The 20821-nt window shown below is 33.8% G+C and overlaps 2 protein-coding genes across 3 annotated transcripts in view; one reads left to right on the top strand and one right to left on the bottom strand.

Annotated features, from left to right (window-relative positions):
* LOC141820630 (regulator of telomere elongation helicase 1 homolog) overlaps window positions 1-18966 on the bottom strand; it is a 34865-nt gene extending 15899 nt beyond the window's left edge. The window contains exons 1-14 of one of the 2 annotated variants that reach the window (XM_074707984.1): window positions 18758-18966; window positions 18347-18603; window positions 15565-15704; window positions 11224-11305; window positions 10874-11024; window positions 10515-10677; window positions 6572-6745; window positions 6308-6432; window positions 6050-6095; window positions 5671-5806; window positions 5429-5583; window positions 5244-5335; window positions 5061-5168; window positions 4895-4963 (exon numbers count right to left, since the gene is read on the bottom strand). In XM_074707984.1, the coding sequence (XP_074564085.1) occupies window positions 4895-4963; window positions 5061-5168; window positions 5244-5335; window positions 5429-5583; window positions 5671-5806; window positions 6050-6095; window positions 6308-6432; window positions 6572-6745; window positions 10515-10677; window positions 10874-11024; window positions 11224-11305; window positions 15565-15704; window positions 18347-18603; window positions 18758-18859 (1800 nt within the window). In that variant the 5' untranslated portion in view covers window positions 18860-18966. The remainder of the gene's footprint in view (window positions 1-4894; window positions 4964-5060; window positions 5169-5243; window positions 5336-5428; window positions 5584-5670; window positions 5807-6049; window positions 6096-6307; window positions 6433-6571; window positions 6746-10514; window positions 10678-10873; window positions 11025-11223; window positions 11306-15564; window positions 15705-18346; window positions 18604-18757) is intronic. The other variant, XM_074707985.1, reaches the window with a different exon arrangement.
* Window positions 18967-19551: 585 nt separating this feature from the next.
* Window positions 19552-20818, top strand: LOC141820724 (uncharacterized). The gene is made up of 6 exons (XM_074708094.1): window positions 19552-19683; window positions 19794-19849; window positions 19939-20064; window positions 20144-20217; window positions 20345-20513; window positions 20595-20818. Exons 2-6 carry the CDS (start codon window positions 19817-19819, stop codon window positions 20604-20606), a joined length of 414 nt encoding a protein of 137 aa, XP_074564195.1. The 5' UTR covers window positions 19552-19683; window positions 19794-19816; the 3' UTR covers window positions 20607-20818.
* Window positions 20819-20821: the final 3 nt, after the last annotated feature.

The following is a 20821-nucleotide window of genomic DNA, read 5'->3' as shown; positions in this document are numbered from 1 at the left end:
AGAGTCAACTGAAGTGCAGTATTTTTAATCTCCTTTATAGCAGTTAACTGTATATCCTTTTAGCATACCATTTAAATTTCAGACCAAAACCTGCAAAACCATTGCATTTACCTGATGTGTACTGACCTGCCTGTTTCTCCATGCTTGATCTTTCCTGCAAACCTTTCTAAATTAATCCCAAGTTCCTTTTGAAAAGGAACATCCAACCTTTTTCAAATAATATTTTTTTACTTATCATCAACATCAATCAAGTTGTTTTAGTCCCAACTTAGTTGTGGTCATCGACAAGGTTCCCTATCATCAAACTTTTATGTCTTGTGGATCTGGAAAATTGCAATAAGATCTCTAGTGAGTAGTTTTACATTGCAATTATTTTCTACTTGGATTGTAGGTAAGAAAAAGAAAGATATCTATAATTGTGATGCTACTGGTCATGGGCTTTTAGCATAGTTCCCTGTCATCAACCATTTTGGTTGTAGGATATAGTGGCAGCAAAGGTATCTCCAATAGTTAGTGTCATCAATGACCAAAAGCAACAACTCCATCGATAAAGACTCAAACTCAAGGATTTAGGTAGGATCCTTTCTACATTGTGACTATTGATGTTCTTCCTTTGGAGTTTGGGAGCTTCTATGGATGAGTTGTTTGGGCTTCTAATAGGTTTCTCAAATGGAAAAATGTTATGGGTGTATGTTATGATTGAGATGAATCTGTTGATTGATTGATTTGTGGACGGTCATAGTTGTAGGAACGAGAGCTTGGACAATTGAAAATGAAATCTTAAGCATACAGTTTTGACCTTAGCAATGTTTGTTCTTTTTCACAATGTTCTTTTTTATGCAAATAATGGTTTCTTACCAGAAAAGAAATCTAAAGGTTTTATGGAAAAATTAAGCCAATATGATTAAACGTCGAGCGGTGGCAGCAGACATTTTCATTAACCAACCAAAAATTTGGTCAACAATGTCAATCACAAATGCTTCCTGACAAGCCATAATTAAAATATTAGTTGCCTAAAATTAAGTTTGGTCGCCTAAAGTGTCAAGTTTGGTTGACTACCAAGAACATGGTCAACCAACCTTCAATACTAAAACCAAAATGAAAGCTTGTTTTTGTTGACTCATTGTTTGAATTTTCATACTATGTCAATTATCAAAACTCAGTGCTACTCGGCACAAACAATCTCTCATTATCGTCATGTCAATTATGTCAATGAAAATCGTGTCATACCAACACTCAACACCCCTTGACATGTTACAATACAAGTTAAGATAAATTGAGATAATTTTTTTTTTTACTTTGTATTCATAAAATATAATGTCAAAAGTGTATCATTCCAAATAGAATAGTAACTCTGATTCAAGTATATAATTGTTTTATCTACGTCCTTTTCTTCTCCATCTCCTTCACCTTCAATTCACAACCCATATCATGCTTTAAAATGTCCGCACAATATCAAAATAATAGTTTTGCATTCAAGAACTGAAACTCCAACACTGTTTGACATTTTGAACTTTGGTTAGCCATCCAAATTATTTCAATATTGTTTGGTACAATGATGTCACAACTAGTTGACTTTGACCAGGGTATTTTTAATGTGATGTTTTAAGGGTAGTGGTAAAGAGTTTAAACTATATTTATGTTGATATGTTCATTGAATGTGTAGGTGCTAGGTAGGTTGTATATGGAGCTTAGAAAGTTCGTAAAAGATAAGATTGTTAGTTCAATGATGCCCAAATGTAAAGTTCAATTAGGAGCCTAGCAGATTGCACATAGAGCTTAGAAAGCTCATAATGTGATATAGGGTCGAGTTGTGTTAACTACTTGACATGGTCAAGTTAGATGGATGTGCCCTCAAAGGTCTAGAATAAGGCGGAACAAAAGTTGATTGGCAAAGGATGAGATGGAGCAAATTTAAAGGACTTGGTGCATCTGAGTGACCAAATTCCCTAGCAAGGTACACTCTAGAACAAGGAGCATAGAGTGGTTATTGGTTTTATGACTTTGAATCACCAGAACAAAGAAGATTCAAATGCAAGGCAAAGGAAGGTATGACACAAGCTTAGAAGCCTTGATGCATTAAGGGACCGAAGGCCTAGCGAGATGCACTCAACTATGTGAAGCAATGACGACTTTGTAAACTAAAAGATATGTGAACTGTAAGAGATTACAAGTGAATGTAATTTTGGGTTCTCATTTTTTAAAGAATATCATAGACACGATGTGGTGGTTTGTAAAGAGTGCTTGACCAAGGAATAATAGATTTAAAGTCATAGTCGACAACGGAGCTCCCTCTTGAGTAAAGTTGGGATCCCAAGTAGATTCATTGCGAGTGTTTAACTGTTGACTCACAATGACTATTTATGTTATTTCACTCAACTAGGGGAAGTTATTGGTGTCAATTGAAGATGTTCACAAACTAGTCTTGGGTAAATAAGATTGTGATCTTAATTGTTGGAGCAAACTAGATCTTGATCTAGTGGACTAGATGGCTTTTCAATCAACTAGCAAACTAGTCGTTGGCAGATAAGGTTGTTATCTTTGTATTTCACCTAACTAGGATATTTTCAACTGATTAGAGTTGAGTAGAAACAGTTGTAAGTCTATCAGTATATGGATTTTAGGTCATACATAAATGGACCTAGAGACATAACACTCATTCAATTCAAATAACCACTTGAATTTTTTGTCTTTCCTTAAGTGCTTCCGAACATCAGTTGCTTGTGTTCTAGTGAAGATTTTAGCTCTTCAATAGCTCTTCCTTTTCTCAGTGTTTTCATATTATCTAAAATGAAAAGTAGAGTATTATTATTCTATTTGTACTTATATTTTCATATATTGTATTAAGAGAAGTAACTGGCTATACAAGATTTTTCCACATCTAAAAAGTTTTTAATAGTAATTTTTCAATAAGCAATTCACCTAACGAATCAATGGGCCATGAAATAGGACCTAAACTCTTAACACGTTACATCTTGTTGTTAGCATTGCCATTTTTATTTAATGTTTGTTCATTTTATTTTTGTTTCATATCTCTACTAGTAACAAACACACAAGAACATATGCTTCTAATGAGCTTATTTTTGACCTTATAATTCAAGAGAAAGTTTTATTTTAAATTTTAATGTTACGAGCTATTCACCCTCACCCCTTTAGCTAGCTATTCAATCCTACAAGTGCTAAGGTTTGAAACTAGTGTGTCCAATTTAGTCAACTAACCATGAGCTCTAGTCAATTAAACTTGGTAAAAGCTTGGAACTTGGATTTTGTTTTTGCTATGTTTGAACTACCAATGACCATTGGTTGACCACAAATCCTAAAAAACCAAAAAAGAAACATTTAAGGCTATTAAACTAATTAGCACACCATTGTTTTAAAAGCTAGTTGCCAGCCTAGGTCATTGCAACAAGGAACTGCTTTGCTTAGTTGGTATGTGATCCCAACTCTTTCAAAAAACAATTTATATGAACCACCTAGGTGATCTAGAACCTAGGTGATCTAGAATGATTGTGTAGATGGCATACATGGATCTAGCAATCTGCCTAGGTGGTCCAAGCAAGTCAAAGGAAAAAAAATCAAATTTTTTATAAATTATTGATTCATTTGATATTATAAAGCAACCTAACTCCTCCCTATTAGCCCACCCAACATTCCTTGTTTGCTCGAGCCCCCACCTACAAAGAATTCTTCCTCTCCTTTTCCACTTGATGTCAGGTGCCAACACTCATTTTCAATAATTTTTTTGACATTCCTTATTTTTTAAGATTTTGTGATCGATTTTCTTGGTTGCAATATAAAATATGAGGTATTTAATTGTTGTCGTCGTTAGTGTTTTCTTATCAATTTTGACTTATTCATTTGTAATTATAAATTTGTTTGGATTGATTAAGGATACGACTGTTATATATACATTAATAAAAGACATTCTTAATTTAATATATTTATATTTTCTATTTTAATATTATTTTAATGTTAATTGCTTAGGCCTTTGCCTAAGCATTTGCCTATCACTTAGGCATTTTGCAGTGGGTCTACAGCCTAAACACTAAATGATAGCTTGACCCTGTACCTCCTAAAACCGCCTCATAAAGACCTAGCCGTGTATTTGTTCAAGCCCCCTCCCCCCTAAACTTTCTACACAAACATAGATAGTTCTCAATATTTAATATGGAAAACAAGAAACATGGCCAACATACATTGTTAAAAGCCTAAAGGCTTCAACTACAAACTCTTTTAGTAAATTAGACTACTTAATGTTTTTCCTTTTCATGTAATGAAAAGATCTATCTAGGAAGCCAAATACAACTCACACAAACTCTCAAAATAATAAAGGTGGGGCATACTTATATTCTACTCTAACACTAGTACAAATATATTGTTGGTTTTGTAGTTGTTAGAGTTATGCATGTTCAGTAATTTCCCCGCAAGTATATTGATCCACTTCAAGGTGTAACAATTAATCTTTCATGTCATTTTATGGATAGAACATTGGTACAATAGAAGTACTGCCCTTGGTATAAGATCTAATCATGTTATTTTATTCTTCATACTTGAAATCAATTTAAAACTTTTATAATGAAGTGTTTGGGACTTTGGATCTACAATAGTGGTAATGGCATCAGATTCATGCAGGAAACAAGTGTTATTATGGCTGTCATTGCTGTAGATCTTATTAGCGTACACTAATACTGAACAGAAAGTTATTGAAAGTGGACCTTATCTGATATGCAAGGATTTCAAATAATTCTCCTATTTTATGTGGTCCTCCAGCATCAAAACAGAACTCTTCAATATCATAGAAAATTATAAATTCCTACAGGGATTGAAGGCTAAAAATTTTAAAGCAAACAAAAGCAAATAAAGATTATTTTAAATTGGAAGAACTGAAGCATACTTTGCCACGACAAACTGCAAAAAAGACTACCCCAGTAGTAGTTTTGTCATGTAATTTGAACTGAAAGTCCTAAAATAAAAAATAAACAAATTGTGAGAAACACACATTGGATGATCTGCACAATCTTTAATATCACCATACTCAAGGGTCAGAACTTCTCTCCTACCTCAATAGCATTTGTGAAAAGTAATGATTGTCTTGGTTCCACAACTGGATGTTTGTGCTTGCAAATTCTTTCCCAAATAGTGCAAAAATCCTTTGATCTAGCATGACCCTGAAATGTTATGTTTTATTACATGTCAAAGACCACAGAATAATTATCATAGTCTACCAAAATGTTAGCGTTTACCATATCTTTCCAGCACTCAATGCATTGATCCATCATATAATAAGAAGGAAAGAATACAAGTAGGCCATCAGGAACGATTCGAGCAAAATTGACTACAGCAGAACCACATGGAACAATAGGTCAGAATAAAAACAGCAGATACTTTTGCCAAAAAATATATGCCTTCCAGAAATATAATTGCCTACCTATAGCATTGCCAAGTTCTTGCTTATATTCTAGAGAATCACGATTTCTATATGAAGAATTAAATGGATGATTAGATGGACCACTTGGCACAACTCCAACCCAGATTTGATTGGGAGATATAACATGAGGATTTTCCAACCTGACCGGAAATTCTCTGGTGTCAGCAGAAAGATACAGATTAGCATTACAAGAGGACATAAGATTTCTGTCAAAGAATAAAAGGATTTGATAAATTCCATACAAGTTGAGCTCCAAAGCAATGGAATCCAGAGGAGTTAACGTGCCAGATGTAAGTATAACAGATCGTAACCCCAACCTTGTAAACTCTTGCATGGCAAGTCCTGGGTTAAAGCACCACCAACTGAGTGTCCTCGACACTTTACCCATAATAAGAACAAGCCAGAAATAAGTTTAGAACTGATTTAGCACTACACAAATGGAAATTCACACTCAATATCAGATGAAATGGAATTATTCCAAATCCAAATGAAACAAAAGCCAGAATGATTTGAAATATTTCAATGATCATTGTGGATAGTGCAATTTGCAATGTAAGCCTAAACATTTAGTGAACATGCAGAAAAGAAGGTTGCAAGTCCCAAACTGTTAAAGAGCTATACCTTTGAACGAATTGGTAATGCCTGGTAGAAATTCCTGCACATGAAACTTAAAGAAACAAAACCCTAATGTTCAGTAAGCAATTAGGCAGTAACAAACTTCACAAATAATCAACGATGTGTAGTAGAAATGTAGACATCCAAACATCTAACAAGACTAGAACTTACAAATCTTCATAAATGCTACGGGAATATAATGGAAACAGTTATCAGGACATGGTAATTGTTACCACAGCCACACAATTACAAATCACCACTTACATAGTAAAATCTTGCATGGTCTTTCCCACCATCTCGAAAAATAAGATTGAGCACATTCCTAATGCTCTCTAACCTGCTAAAGGTGCCCTTTGTTTTGGTCTCCGTTCCAACTTCAGATGTATTCTCTGTTATTCAGTAGAGAAAAACAGTGCTTAGTAAATTTCTGAAGTTTTAACAAGCAAAAAGAATATAAAAACAATTATCTAAGAAGAAACAGAGCAACATATAGGAGAAACATTAACTATGTCAAATCATGAGAAATACCTTCAAGAAGCAGAGCAGCATTGTCAATTGTGTCAACAAGCATATTTGCTGTCTCAAATGTGATGTTCAGATCAGAGAGGAACTCATAAATGTAGTCCCCCGATCGAGTGAAACCCAGTTCCCTGGACTCTATAGTAACCTCGGCAATATGTGTTTCAAGCTTCAAAAGAAGAGCTGCAAATACATTCTTTTTTTGTAGTGAATGTACATATGTATTAAGCTTTGCAGCATTATTTGAAGCTAAAGATAGCAGATTTGAAATAAATTTCAGGTATTGAAGGAAAAACAGGACATACTGTAAGGAAACCATTTCTGTACCATCAGTCAAATAATAGAAAATCATACTAGCATAAGACTTCATACACCCTCTAAAGGCTGATCATATTTAGCAAAATAACATAAGCATGTCACAGCATTAGAAAACAAATGGTGTGCAAAAAAGTATAAGTTTAGCAGTATAAAATTGTCTCTGCACATTGTAGTATACTAATAAGAGCATAACCAAAGAGAAGTTATTGTCATCCACCTTGCACAGATGGCTGAAACTATAATTCATGATAGAAATATTCCAACATACTGCAATACCCCTTGTCATCAAACACTTGTATCTTACTCATTAACCACCATATTAGTGATAGTTGACACATAAACCCTATTATTTTTACCCACCCAACGCACCAAATCCTACTGATGTGACTTAGGGATGTTTTCTCCTGCAAAGAACTTTGGAAATGAAATAGAAAGTTTGATAAATATTGTTGGTGCAACAATTCTCCAACATGGTCGGGCTCAACCAAATTGCTTTGATGTATTTGGCAAATGTTTTATGTCAACTTTGTCTACATTGCTAAACAAGTGCATCAAGTACACAGGATCTTGGAATAGTGCACATTGAAGTTTGAAGAGCTTGGTGACTTGACATGATCAAGTTGTTTAGCTGCGGAATGTCACTGATAGCCTATAATGAGTTAGACTCAGATGATAGGAGAAAGATGGCTTGGAGCATCCTAGGGACCACAAATTCCTAGTAAAGTGGACTCTAGGAAAGCCTTCATATAGGACTTCATAAGTAAAAAAAAAAAAGAAGGATGGCATGTTGGAGCAAGCTTCAAGAGTGGGTTCAGTGCATCTAAGGAACTGAGTCTGATGCAAGATGAACTCAATGGCAATAAAAAGCATCATCAAGGTTAAAGAGTTGAAGGAAACGTGCATTGTGAGAGATTACAAGAGAATGCAATCTTGGAATTCCCACTTTTGGTTAGCATCATGGGAATGATGTGCATGACATAGGTAGGGGTTTAGGCTATCTAATGGCTTATAGGAAGCATTCAACCAAGGGACAAGAGGTTTCAGGTTGTAGTAATGTCTAAGCTAGATCTCATAGCTTTGAATAGGCTTACAAGGGTATAAGTCAAGTCAAGTAGTGAGGGGTGTTTGAGCAGATTCAATCAATTACATGTGAGCTTCAATTGATTATAGTGCTCAGTTGACTCCCGAGTTCACTAAACTACAGATTCAGAATTGGACTAGGTTCAAGTCAATTAGACTCATGTAAACTGCTAGATTCCAGTCAATTAGACTCATGAAACAAACTAGATAAAATTTCCAATTAACCGATCAAAGTGACATTGGTTGTTGAACGGCTAGAACTATCCAAGTAGTCAATTAGAGTTGTTTCAAATAGAGTCATTATAGCATGTCTTATATAAGCATTCAAGGTTGTATGGTTTGGTAAGCATGCACAAAAAAGTGTGAACTTGTTATAACCAAATGCCTAACTTAAACAACGTCCGAGGGCTAGCAATTTGAATTCAAGATTTTCTTCTACAAATTCTTTAACATTCTCCTTTCCCTAAGATTTCATATTTATTTCTTTTTGATCGGAGATCCTTGTTATCATCCCAAGCTTTAGGACTATGAATGTTTGGTACAACTTGTATGTAGTGGTTGGTGGTGGATTTGCAATAGTGATTCACCTGATGAATCGATAGGCCATGGAGTAGAAGCAGAACTCTAAATCACGTAAAATGATTGTTTTAATATTGTATTTATTTATTTTATTTATTTGCGCTATGTATGCAATCTTGATACAATCAACCAATCGACAAACAAGCACCCTAATAACAAGTTTGAATTGTTTTCTTTTGTAAGGGAAATTTTTATTTTTAGGTCTTCGTCTCCCTTATTCTAGCCCATTCTATTGAAATAAATATTTTCTCTAAATTGCTTTCTCGTAGCTAACACTTTAGATTTCTCTGATGCAGTTAAAGGGTGCATTATAAAAATAATTTAAGAAAAGTTAAAATAATTTCATAACATCAAATAGAAACTAGTGAAAATATTAGAATAAATTAAATATCATTTTCTTGTCAGTTGGCACAATCAAAATATTTCACTCCGCTTGAAAACCATAAAACATGAAGTGGTGCCTAGGTAAAGGAGACCTCGACAATAACTTCATCTTAGAACAACATCCTTCGCATGGCTTGTCCTCTTTATCTAGAACACGTTTAGAATCGAATCAAGATTTTCTTCTACAATTTATTAGCATTCTCCTTTCCCTAAGATTTCATATTTATTTCTTATTGGGTGGAGATACTTGTAATCATGCCAAGCTTTTAGAATTGTGAATGACTTGGTCTAGCTTGTATAAAGGAGTGGTTAATAGTGGATTGATTCACTTGATGAATCGATAGACCATAACGTAGGAGCAAAGTTTTGACTAACGTAAAATGATTATGTCAATATTGTATTTCTTTACTTTATTTATTTACAACATTCATACAATTTTGACATAATCAACCAATCCATAAACGAACACCCTACACTACTAACTACACTAATAACAAGTTTGAATTGTTTTGTTTTGCAAGAGAAATTTTTATGTTTAAGTATTCATCTACTCACCTCTCCTGTAACTAGTTCGAGTCATACACTATATTAATCCAACAAATACATTCTCTAAATTTTTTTCCTTAACTAACACTTTCCTAAGGACACTTCTCTAATGTAGATAGAGGTTGCATTATAAAATGTTTTAAAGAAAATTTTAAATAATTTCATAACATCAAATAGATTTACTAGTGAAAATATTAGAATAGATTAATATATCATGAATTAAATATCATTTTCTTTCAGTTGGCACAATCAAAATATTTCATTCCATGGATAGACCAGACGACAACATCCCAAAACTACATTTTGATATCCCAATAATATAGTTGACTAAATAACAAGTACCACTAAAAAGGATTATAAATTCCACATTAATGAATAGTTGCTCCAATTACAGGTAAAATGGTGAATCATAGATGAACAATATTCAACATGACAAGGATCAGAAGAGTAGCATGTTACAGAAAAATAAATAAATATGAATAAGGCCCATCACAAACAATATCAAATTTCTCTTTGTGGATTCTGCAGATGGAAAGATGGAATGGCTTAAGCTCATGCAAAGCAAATTTCTAAATCTTAAGCATCTAGTTATTTAGTGATTCCTTATCATATATGCAAGAAGGTTGATGCCCGAAAAGCACCAAGCACAGATTTAAGCTTTGTGTGAAGTATTGTTGTAGAAAAATAGCCGAAGAACTGGAATCAATCAGATGAACTGTGAGAAACTAAGAAACAAATCATTCAGACATCAGGGTTCAGAGTAAGTGCTAGAAAGTTCATAACATTTTTCTTTAGAGAAAACAATTTGAGAATGAAGTTCAAACTAACAACAGATATCAACATCAGCAACAATAACAATAACAAGAATATCAAATAAAACATGTTCCAAATACATGCTATTACTAAACAGATCTTATCCTGCCATGCTTGTCAACATTATTTAAGGCTATGTCAGTTGCAATATCAAGATCCAAATAAAACACTATCATATAAACATAGCGACAATAGGATATATCAGTCTTAGAAACTTAGGTACTGGAGATACCTCTGAGTATAGCATAATTTTCAGGGTTGAATTGTTTCTCGGCTGACTTTTCAATTATTCTCCTTTTTATGCACAAGTCTACACATTGTTTTGCTTCAGAAATGCATGCAGTCAAGAGGCCAGAAGGCAAGTCGAATGAAGCTGCATCAGCACATATGCTCTCCTGGATGTCAAGTCATGGTAGCTCCATACTTTATTATAAAAATCATACACCAGAAATACAATCTTACGAACATATGCTGCAAATTTCTGAATATAGTATGTCAACATTTTCATCTACTTTTCAGGTAACAATGTAGTTCCCAAAAAAAAAAAAAAAACTCACTAACAGAGTATTAAATAGGCTCTCCTTTCATTACCAGATTATGTCCCTCATCAAATATAAGCACCGCATTGCTCCATTGGATACCTGATAAAGACCGCCGGTTCCCAGGATCAATAAGATAGTTGTAAGGGGCAAATATGATATCAACAACCTTGTGAAGCTCTTTCGAAATGTAATAGGGGCATCTACAAGGAACACTGCAATTTCATAATTCTGTACTAAACAATTCACAATATATTATTGGCAAAGCAGCAAATTTTCTCTGAGAACAATTAACTGTTATTCTCAGGAATCATTATCAACATCATCATCAAGATCAACAATTTGGGGTTGGTGAAATTCACATGAATATAAAAGTTAAACAAGAGACACTTGAAAACTTACAGCCCTTTGCTTCTCCCAAGCTCAAGCAAATCTTCTATGTCAAAGGGCTCTTCTCCAAGTTCATGACATTTCTTCATGTACTCTATAAGAAGGTAAGCAGGAATACCAATCAGTTACATGGGACATTTATTTGTAATTAACAACACATGAAGTACCGAAAGTCAATACTAATACTACTCAACACAGACAATGTTTTTATGTCATTGTGTCAATCATGTTGATAAATATTATATCATGTCAATTATTGACAACCCTTGAAATAAATTGAGATACTATTATTTTTTGTTATTTTAACTTGTGTACAAGATAATGTTAAAATTGTACCATTCCAAATGAAACACAAAATCCAAACTCAAGTATATAATTGTCATTATCTTCTTTTTCTTCTTCATCTCTTTCCTCCTTAGGCCTCCAATTCGCCACCACACTATATATCATAACATTAGTACGATACTCAAATAATATTGCTCCAGTTAAAGACCAAAACTATAACATGTCTTGAAAATATAAACCTTAATTAAATCATTTTACTCTACAAGAGATTTCTTTCGTCCCCTCTGTCCTTTACACCTTTCACCCTTTCAAATCTTCTTCCTATTGAATTTATTAGACCCTCCACAAATTTACTCTATTTTTTAAAAATAGTTATAAAATAAAATTACTATTTACACATTGTTAGGCATATTTCAATAAAAGATGGGTCAAATCATTTATAGAGGTTGTAGATATTAATTAATGATTTGTAGCCATAGTTCATACCCCACTTGTTTATTTAAAAGGCAGCTCATGAACTAGGTAAATGTCTGAACCCTAATCATCAATCATATGCTTTATGTTAACCTAAAATATTAGAGAAAAATATTAGACGTAACCTTAGTAGAAGGCATACCTCCCTTATGCCAAAGTTTCAGCTAGAATTAATTATTCTGAGCACTATAAATATATGAGTTCTAATAATATACTAGAAGAATACAATATTTTATCCCTCCTAACTTGGTATTAGAATGGATTCCTCTTCTAAGCTTAATTTCTTACTCAATCTCCTAAGGGAAGGCCATAAATTATTTTTGACAATGTGGCCTTGTCACCATCATCGAAATCCTAAATTTTCTTACTTTCAAACCTCCATCATTATTTAATCCATAGATTAAGGTGTCAACCCGTGCCACCTAATATGAACAATTTTTACCGTTCCGACATGGGATCAGCATCGGAAGTGTATTGGCATGCATATGTCGCCGCTACTGACCGTACTGCACGCGATTCTCAATGATTGATCGCAATCGGCGTGAAAAGAAAAGAGATCACAATTAGAAGGAATCAACGAGGAGAAGTGGTCAAAGGCTTTATAAAAAAGAGATTTTATCTCATTGACAACAAGGAGAAGAAGACGAGCTAAGACGAGAAAATGGGAGCAGCACGGAGCCTCAGAGGTAATTGAATTTGGGAGGGGATTGAGAGGCGATCGTCGAATGCATCGCAATCGCCGAACACATCGTGATCGTCGGATGCATATCAAATTTTCGTGAGACTAAATCAGTCATCAGATTAATTGGTTCAAAGAGGATTAATCAATTCAAAGAGTTGGATACCTGGATTATAAAAAAAAAAAAAAGAGAGAGGAAAGGAAAGGAAAATAAATTTAATTAAATTAGTTTTAATTATATGTTGTTATATTGAAACTGATATATATGTTTATAACAATATATATAATAAAATTGATATATATGTTTATAACAATATATATAATAAAACTAATATATATCAGTTATAACAGTATATATATAATAAAACATGATATATAGTGTTATAACATATATAGCTGTTATAATAAATATAAATTGTTATAGTGTTAATTATAAACTGATATATAAATTGTTAGAGTATATTATATATAATAGTTATAAACATAATATACTATTAATAATAATTATAAAATATGAAGAATTATTTTAAACTTTTTAAATAATTTTTAAAATTAATAAAATAATTTAAAAATTTTAATATATGTTAAAAATTGAATGTGAATTTAAAATAATCTAAAAAATTCAAAATATAATTCTTAAATATTTCAAATAAATTTTAAAAAATTAAAAATTTACAAATACATTCAAAAATAATTTAAGACCTTCAAATAATTTTATAATTTTAAATTTAGTTTTGAATTTTGAGAATTATTTATTTTTAAAAAATTAATTATTTAAAAAATTACTTTTATATCTTTTAAATATTTTTAAAAATTAATTATACATTTTAATAATTAAAAAATAAATTTATATTTTTCCATAGCTATTGCAAATAGGCATCAAACATCTTATGAGAAAATATTGAAATATGAACTCAACACCCCAACACCTAAAATATAACATCAATAGTGAGCATATATAGCAATCCAATATTAATAACATTAATTTTTAATTAATATACATTTATATTTAAAAAAATTAAAAAATACCAAAACTATATCGGCATGATATGCTACGTACCAAAAACGTATCGTTCCAATCTAAGATCAAAATCAAGCATGACTCAAAATTTTAAACCGTGATTTAATCCAAATTTTATTTATTTTGTTCCCTCATCCACCAAAGAGCTTGTTCAAAATCATCACTCCTCCCTCTATGCAATGGCACACCTCTTTGCAACCTGGAGGATACCTACACCCACTTTGTTGTTGTTTGCACAATTAACTCTCTTCCTCCATCACAACTCCAATAGCAAATCAACTCAATAAGCCTAGGACCCTACTCTTCCTCACGCGCAACCTCCAGCGCCCTCCTCTTCATAGATCCCCACTCCTAGAACTAACTTCACAAGGGTGAACAATGACACAGATGTCATGAATTAACATTGACTTTACTCATTTTAATGGTGAAGCCGAGGATAAAAGAGTAATATTAATAAGGTGAACAATAATGAGTTAGGCAAACAAACCGGCTTCCATCTATTAACAACTCCATCCCTACACCACTACTCTTCGTCCTCTTGCTACTTGTCACCTTGCAAATCCTCACCGCCTTAACCATTTGTCACTGCTTTGTTACCCTAGTAAGACAACTTTACCACCTTCATCCTCACTAAGACCTATCGACTTCTATTGTATTCCACATCTAAAATATCGTGCCCAAAAACTCACACTTAGCACTGACATCTGGATCAAGATTAGAATTTTGGAGTGCATGCAGAAGGCTTGCAAAAGAAATCAAGAACCTTGATAAAGAATAGTCATTCTTCATCTCATACCAATGACCCACATCATGTCACTGCCAATACCATAGGGAGATCATCAATCATCCCCCAAACAGTTGTCACTCTTGCAGGAGGGGGAGGGGGGGGGGGGGGGGGGGGGGGGGGGGTCTTAAAGATATAGATGATAGTGGTGAATAGAAAAAAGAAAAAAAGAAGTAACAAAAAGTATTCTTCAAGTTTCATCTTTCTTCTCTGTTAGGATTCAAACATCAATCATCCACTATTTCTTGTCTTCACTCGTTTGTGTGCGTGATCTAAAATGAGAATACTTATAGTCTATCATTTCCAACATCTGATCTAGATAATTAGAACCCTAATATCATTCTTTTGGGACAATTTTCTCCATCGGCTGTAACTTTGAGAAGACCAGACAGATTAGTATGTCTTTGCCTTTTTTTGAGTATCCATTGTCAAGTAGTTGTCAGAAGTTTGATTAGTCTCTCTTTTTACTACCATAGTTCAATTGTTAATCCCTTCAAGATCAATCCAAAGGTTCCTGTATTTGTATCATTGCATTGGTAGATAGTAGGAAACTCTAAATGCCTTCTTACTAAATTACTGGATAACAAAAATGGTCAAGATCTCATAGTCATCAGATTTAATAAAGTTATCCCAATGGGCAATGGCTTTACATGTTACAAAGAAATGGATAAGAAGAAAAAGTTTACAAATGGCCTTCAGTGTCCAAGGTAACACAACCTTCCACATTTCTACTTAGGCATCAGAACTACAATAGAGGTAATTCTCTTATTTGAATGCATGCTTTAAAATCCAGAAATCCAATTGAATTCTAGTTATCAAGTTAAGCATTAAGAAACAAATAGAAATATCCTGCAGTACAATGCTTATAACATTTATCAATTAGAGTAAACCGTTCATGCCACAGTTAAAGCACCATATGTGACCTTTGTAAAACAAACAAGAAATATCTATATATCAAAGTAAGGGATACAAAGTTGAACATATTGGCCCTCCCCTTACCTCAGCTAGGAAATGCACTTGTGAAGTTATACCTATTCTGAATAGATCAATTATGTAAGCATGAAATGAGAAATGATTATAACAATGATTTCACAATGACAAAAGACTTACCAGAAACCCCAATTTGGTGAGTGCACATCCGTTTTTTGCATAGATTACGACAAGCATTATTTTGTGCCCTACCATGGAGTAAACGCACTTCATCATGGATGCACAACTGTTCACGAGAGCCTAATGTTGTCATTCTTGGCCTGCAATCTTGTATGCTAAAGTTAAGTATACTCAATTTGAAGGAGACAATTGTCAAAAACAACAAATGAGATATTATCAATAAACTTATCGGTAGAGTTATGTGTTTTTCAGTCATCTATAGAGAAAACTTTTGTAGGGCATAATGGTGAGAGATTAGTGTTAAAGTATTCATGACTCCATCTTGAGCTAGGTTTAGTTTGTCTTTGTTTGCCATCCAAGCATGAGACTCTCATGATGAGAAGGTGCTAATTATACAAAGATATCTCATTTCCGAAAGGTTTAAGATTCTAAGATAAGCAGTGATCCAATCAAAAGTTAACAATTATGTTCAAGGATTAATAAGCACTATATGCCAGATTTTTTAAGCCCAATCTAAGTTGAGAGAAACCAAGGTAGTTTTATGTTTTCAAAATCATCCCTAATTTTTGCTTCTAACTAGTCAGCTATCAACTCGAATAGAGGTACATTGTTGGAAAACCACATACTTTTTAACAAAAAGGAAAGTGCAAAACTAGCAAGGTGTCATTCACCCAAGATTTGGTGAAGGCTCCTGATCAAAGTACTACCATATTGTACCATGCCAAAATATTGTCAAGACTTGTAATTGTATGCTTCATATTTGTGAAAATAAATTGAGTTGATTGTTTAAGCAATAATTGATTGTTTAAACAATAATTGACTTTTAAATAATAAATGACTGTTTAAACAATAATTGGCAATTTAAATAATAATTGATCATTCAATTTATTGGATAATTTCAATAAATAAATCAATAAGATTAATTATATTAGCCTAAATGAGTTACATGGATGATTGATTAATGAATGATACCTTATCTCAACTGGATCAATTAATTATTTTGACTAAATCAAATTTAGTAGAAAGCATAATTTATAATGATTTAATATATAATTAAATGTGATCTAATTTATAATCAAATTAAATCTGATTTAATAAATATTTTATAATCAAATTTTATCAAGTTTAAAACATAGTAAATTTAATTAATTTTTGCATAAATTAATTAATACTTAATTAAATCTATTTATAAATTAAGTTATAACTATACAAGATATAATTTATATATGATATAATTTATGTAAATTATAAATAAGAAGTAATTATGTAAAGATATAATTTATTATAACACAAATGGATATAATTTACATAAATTATATCGTTAAATTATATAACTTACATAATTATAAAGTTATATAAAAAAAACCAATAGCCCAATGCACAAAACTCCCACCAATGCAGATCCCAAGAAGGGTCGGGCCACATTGGATCAATTGTATACAACCTTACTTTGCATTTTTGCATGAGGCTATTTTCGTGACTTGAATTTATAACCTCAAGGTCACATGGCAGCAACTTTACCGTTGTGTCAAAGCTCTCCTTCATAATTATAAATTTATATATCTTATATAAATTAACAAAAAGATATAATCAATCCAGAAGTATATAAAATTAAATACAATGATTAATTAGTATGGTAATTGATTATACAATATTATAACAATTAATAAATAATGTACAATAAATTAATTAGTAATTAACATTGCATGATACTACTATACAGATTTACATGTAACTACATATACACACACAAAGTCTTTTAAATAAAAAAAAAAAATGGACGAACCACCTCTCCCGGTTAATGAGTCACAACTCCTTTACATGACACTATCATCCGTTGCCTTTGTAGTGGCCAAGCCTATGCTAGTAAAGCCAACTACCTCATAAAATCCCCTCCGGCGAGCATACATGGTTTCTTCTAACAAGTCATCGGATTCTACCATTGTTTTGCCTGACTCCTTCCTTCTCAGCTCCACTCCATTGATTCTTTGTCAACATCAAGTATGCATTCTCCTCACTAGTTTGGTTTCTTTTATAGTATCTTCCTGTCTCCTCTTCCCCTCCCTATAATGGACAAAAAGATTCCAAGCTTCAAGGGTCAAATCGCAATGAATATCTTCGATCTTCGTCTATGTCAGCTAAGCGTTTCATACCATCTAACCATACTCAGAATGAGTAGCACTATTTTAGCATTTGTGGCCTATTAATTTCGATGTGTATTGCCCTGCTCTATTTTTAAGACTCAAGGTGGAACAAAAAAACTCCAATTATATCACTCAACATGGTTTAGAATTTCAATCCATGAAGACAATTGTTATGGATCTTAAAGTTTACAAATGTCAACATTTTTATTCTAGGAGTTACCATCATTTCATTTAATTCAACCACGTGACATCATTTAGTTTAAGCACGCGCTACCCTATAAGTAATTTTTATGGCATTTATTTATTTCAACTAAATATTTTCATTTAGTACAAGTGTGTTTATCTAATTTACAATTTTCACATTATATTGCAAGTGTTTTTATTTCATGCAAGCAAGTGCCTACATTTCATTTAACATGTGTTCATTAGTTCAATTGAGTGCCTTCATTAAGTTTATAATTGCATATTAGATTAAAGTTTTTTAATCAAAATGCTTTAAGATTCATGCATGGCAAATGCCATGAACAAAAGGAAACTTTCATCAAATTTAGCATGAATAGGGCCTTTCACCTTATCTTTGTCTGAATGGAAAGTACAATCTTTCAAAAATTTCGTGTAAAAAACAGAGCAATTTTTACCTGTAATTGCTTGTTTTTAGTTCCCGAATTACTTGCTTTAGCTGGCTGTGCGTTCTTGATGCATATATAATAACAGGTTCGCATTTCCTATTCTCTGATGGTTGACTTCCAGACATCTGACTCGATGAGAATCTTCTCCCTTCTTCATTTGAATTTCTTGAAAAATCTCCAAAAGTTTTCCTCCAGGCCAATGTGGCACATAGAAGGCATAATGTTTTTCCAGTTCCAGTAGGACTTTCCAACAAAGCATTGCATCCCTGAAACCAATGAAGTCACCCGGAAAGTTCAATTGGCGCAGTTGAAAAGTAGAAATCAGCCACACGCGTGCGTTTAGACAGTTGTTAAAGGTCCAAATAAATACAATTAAACGGTGGAGTAGATACACGATGCAGAATGAGAGGGACCGCTCACCTGCTGTAACGACTGGATGACCTTCTCCATGTAAGCGATCTGGCAATCGTACGCTTCGTAGGGGAAGTCGACATCGATTCCCCTGATCTTGTAGTTCGGCATCACAGCCTCTTAGGGGAGAAGAGATGAACTTAGGCGATAAAAGTTTCGAGGGAAGAACAAAGAGAGGGAAGTAGCGAAGGCGACGGGAAACCCTAATACGGGGGCGAGAGACGAGACGCAGGAGAACCGTTGAGCTAAAATGATTCACCGACGAGGCACATTCCCGCCAAGCAGAATATCTAGATTTTGGGTATGCAATGGGCCGGTTGAGTGAAAATGAACCGGACGGCACAATTATAATTTTAAAAATAATTAATTTTATGATACTAAGCGAGAAGAAGTCAAAAAGGTATTTTTAAAATTCCAATGTTTTTTTGGCTATTTTCAAAAATAACAACCGTTTGAAATTTTTTCCTAAATTCTAAATTATATTTGACATCATTAACGACTAACTGAGTAGTTTTAGAGTTGCTTCCGAAATATAGCTAAGTTAGTTATGACGCAACAGACTTGCAGAAGAGGATAAAGATTTGAATCCTGACAAAGTCAGGTAATACCCTTCTGCATCATGATTAATTGTAGTTTTTCAATTTACCTTCTTATAAATGATCGTGGGGCTGTCGTCTCGATTTATTTTCTTACAAATAGTCATGGGACCATCTTATTTTACCATTTTACAAATGATCATGAAATCTATCGTATAAAGCCGATGGAGCCAATCGTGAGAAGTCGATGGATTCCACCTTAGTAGTTTTAGAGGGATAAAACCCTCTATCCCTTCGACGCCATTCCATTCCTCACGCCCCCCACCGATCCTCCACCTTATCTCACGCCGCTGGTCGTCGATCTTCCACCACGTTTCAGGGTTCTGATTGAAGAATTTGGTATATCCGCTAGATCTACTTTTTCTCGATTGATTTCATTTGTTTGCTAGATCGATTTACTCAATTATCCTCCGGTTCTGCATCTTTTAATCCTTGTTTCATCATCATAGGATTTGTAGATCTGAAGGTGGAGATGGATGTTTTGCAGAAGCGTATCAAAATGATGGTATGCCTTTTTGGAACCTCTTCTCCCTCATTAAACTGATGAGCGAGCTTATGATGTTTTCCTTTGTGCTCTGGTTGGCTTGCATTCAGGAAGAGAGCGGGGATGAAGGAGATGGAGGACAAGGAAGTGGAAAACAGATGACGGAGATGGGATCACAAGATATGGAGGAGCACTTCCAACGCATCTTTGACAAGGTCGAGCGCTACACTCACCAGGTACAGCATTGCTTACCTCGATCGAATGCAGATCAAACTACATCTCTATCGCCGTTTCCTCTCTGGATTGTGTTGGAAGGTTGAGGAGCTGCTGGAAGCAGGGAGGACGCTGTTTAAAAATCTATCCCCTGAATTCGAAGAGCGTTTGATCTCGTCAGTAACGTTGGCTATTCTCTTGTGCTCGCTACGTGTTTGCTTGTTTGTCAGATTGATACCACAGAATGAATTTGGCTTTGATGCCTGACCAAATGATCCGCATCTAATCGCTTACAACGTGCAGGATTCACAAGGAGCAAATCGAAAAGTGGCAGGAGGAGATCAAGGACCTGCAGTCGCGTCACGCCGCCAATGAAGCAGCTGCAGCACTTCTTGGAAACGCTCATCACTTGCTTCGTAGTTCGCCGCAGCAATTCTCCATCCACGCCACAAGCATATTGAAGGACTCTGAGGTAAAATCTTTCAAAAGCAAGCCCGAGATGTTTGCTTGTGCAATGCCAAATGCTCATCGAATCAATGACTTGATCCAACAGGCTGCTGTATGAAGCATGCAGGGAAACAATTCCATAAAAGGAAAGCATAGCAAATTTATCCTTCCGATACCGTGTAGTGTGTTGGAACCTTTGGATGATTCCCTTTTCTTCTTGCTTTGTAAAGCATTGGTTTGGAGCAGCGTTGGAGGTTGGCTTGAGGTAATCAGGATTTGGTATTTTGACAATTAAAATGTGGCAAGATTAGTGCAACTTCTCTCATCAAATAT

Source organism: Curcuma longa, unplaced genomic scaffold (genome assembly GCF_044706935.1).
Source record: "Curcuma longa cultivar G26 ecotype Majalengka, Jawa Barat unplaced genomic scaffold, ITB_CL_G26_1.1 utg509_np1212_2302976_RagTag, whole genome shotgun sequence".
In the NCBI taxonomy this organism is placed as follows: Eukaryota; Viridiplantae; Streptophyta; class Magnoliopsida; order Zingiberales; family Zingiberaceae; genus Curcuma; species Curcuma longa.
The sequence above is the reverse complement of the archived record's forward strand: the minus strand, read 5'-3'. Positions and strand labels throughout refer to the sequence as shown.

Bases quoted from the DNA above. Each gene is read 5' to 3' on its own strand.
- LOC141820724 (XM_074708094.1), top strand. From the start codon at position 19,817: ATGGATGTTTTGCAGAAGCGTATCAAAATGATG. The intron at 19,850-19,938 runs GTATGCCTTTTT...GCTTGCATTCAG, and splicing joins AGAAGCGTATCAAAATGATG to GAAGAGAGCGGGGATGAAGG. The intron at 20,218-20,344 runs GTCAGTAACGTT...TACAACGTGCAG, and splicing joins TTCGAAGAGCGTTTGATCTC to GATTCACAAGGAGCAAATCG.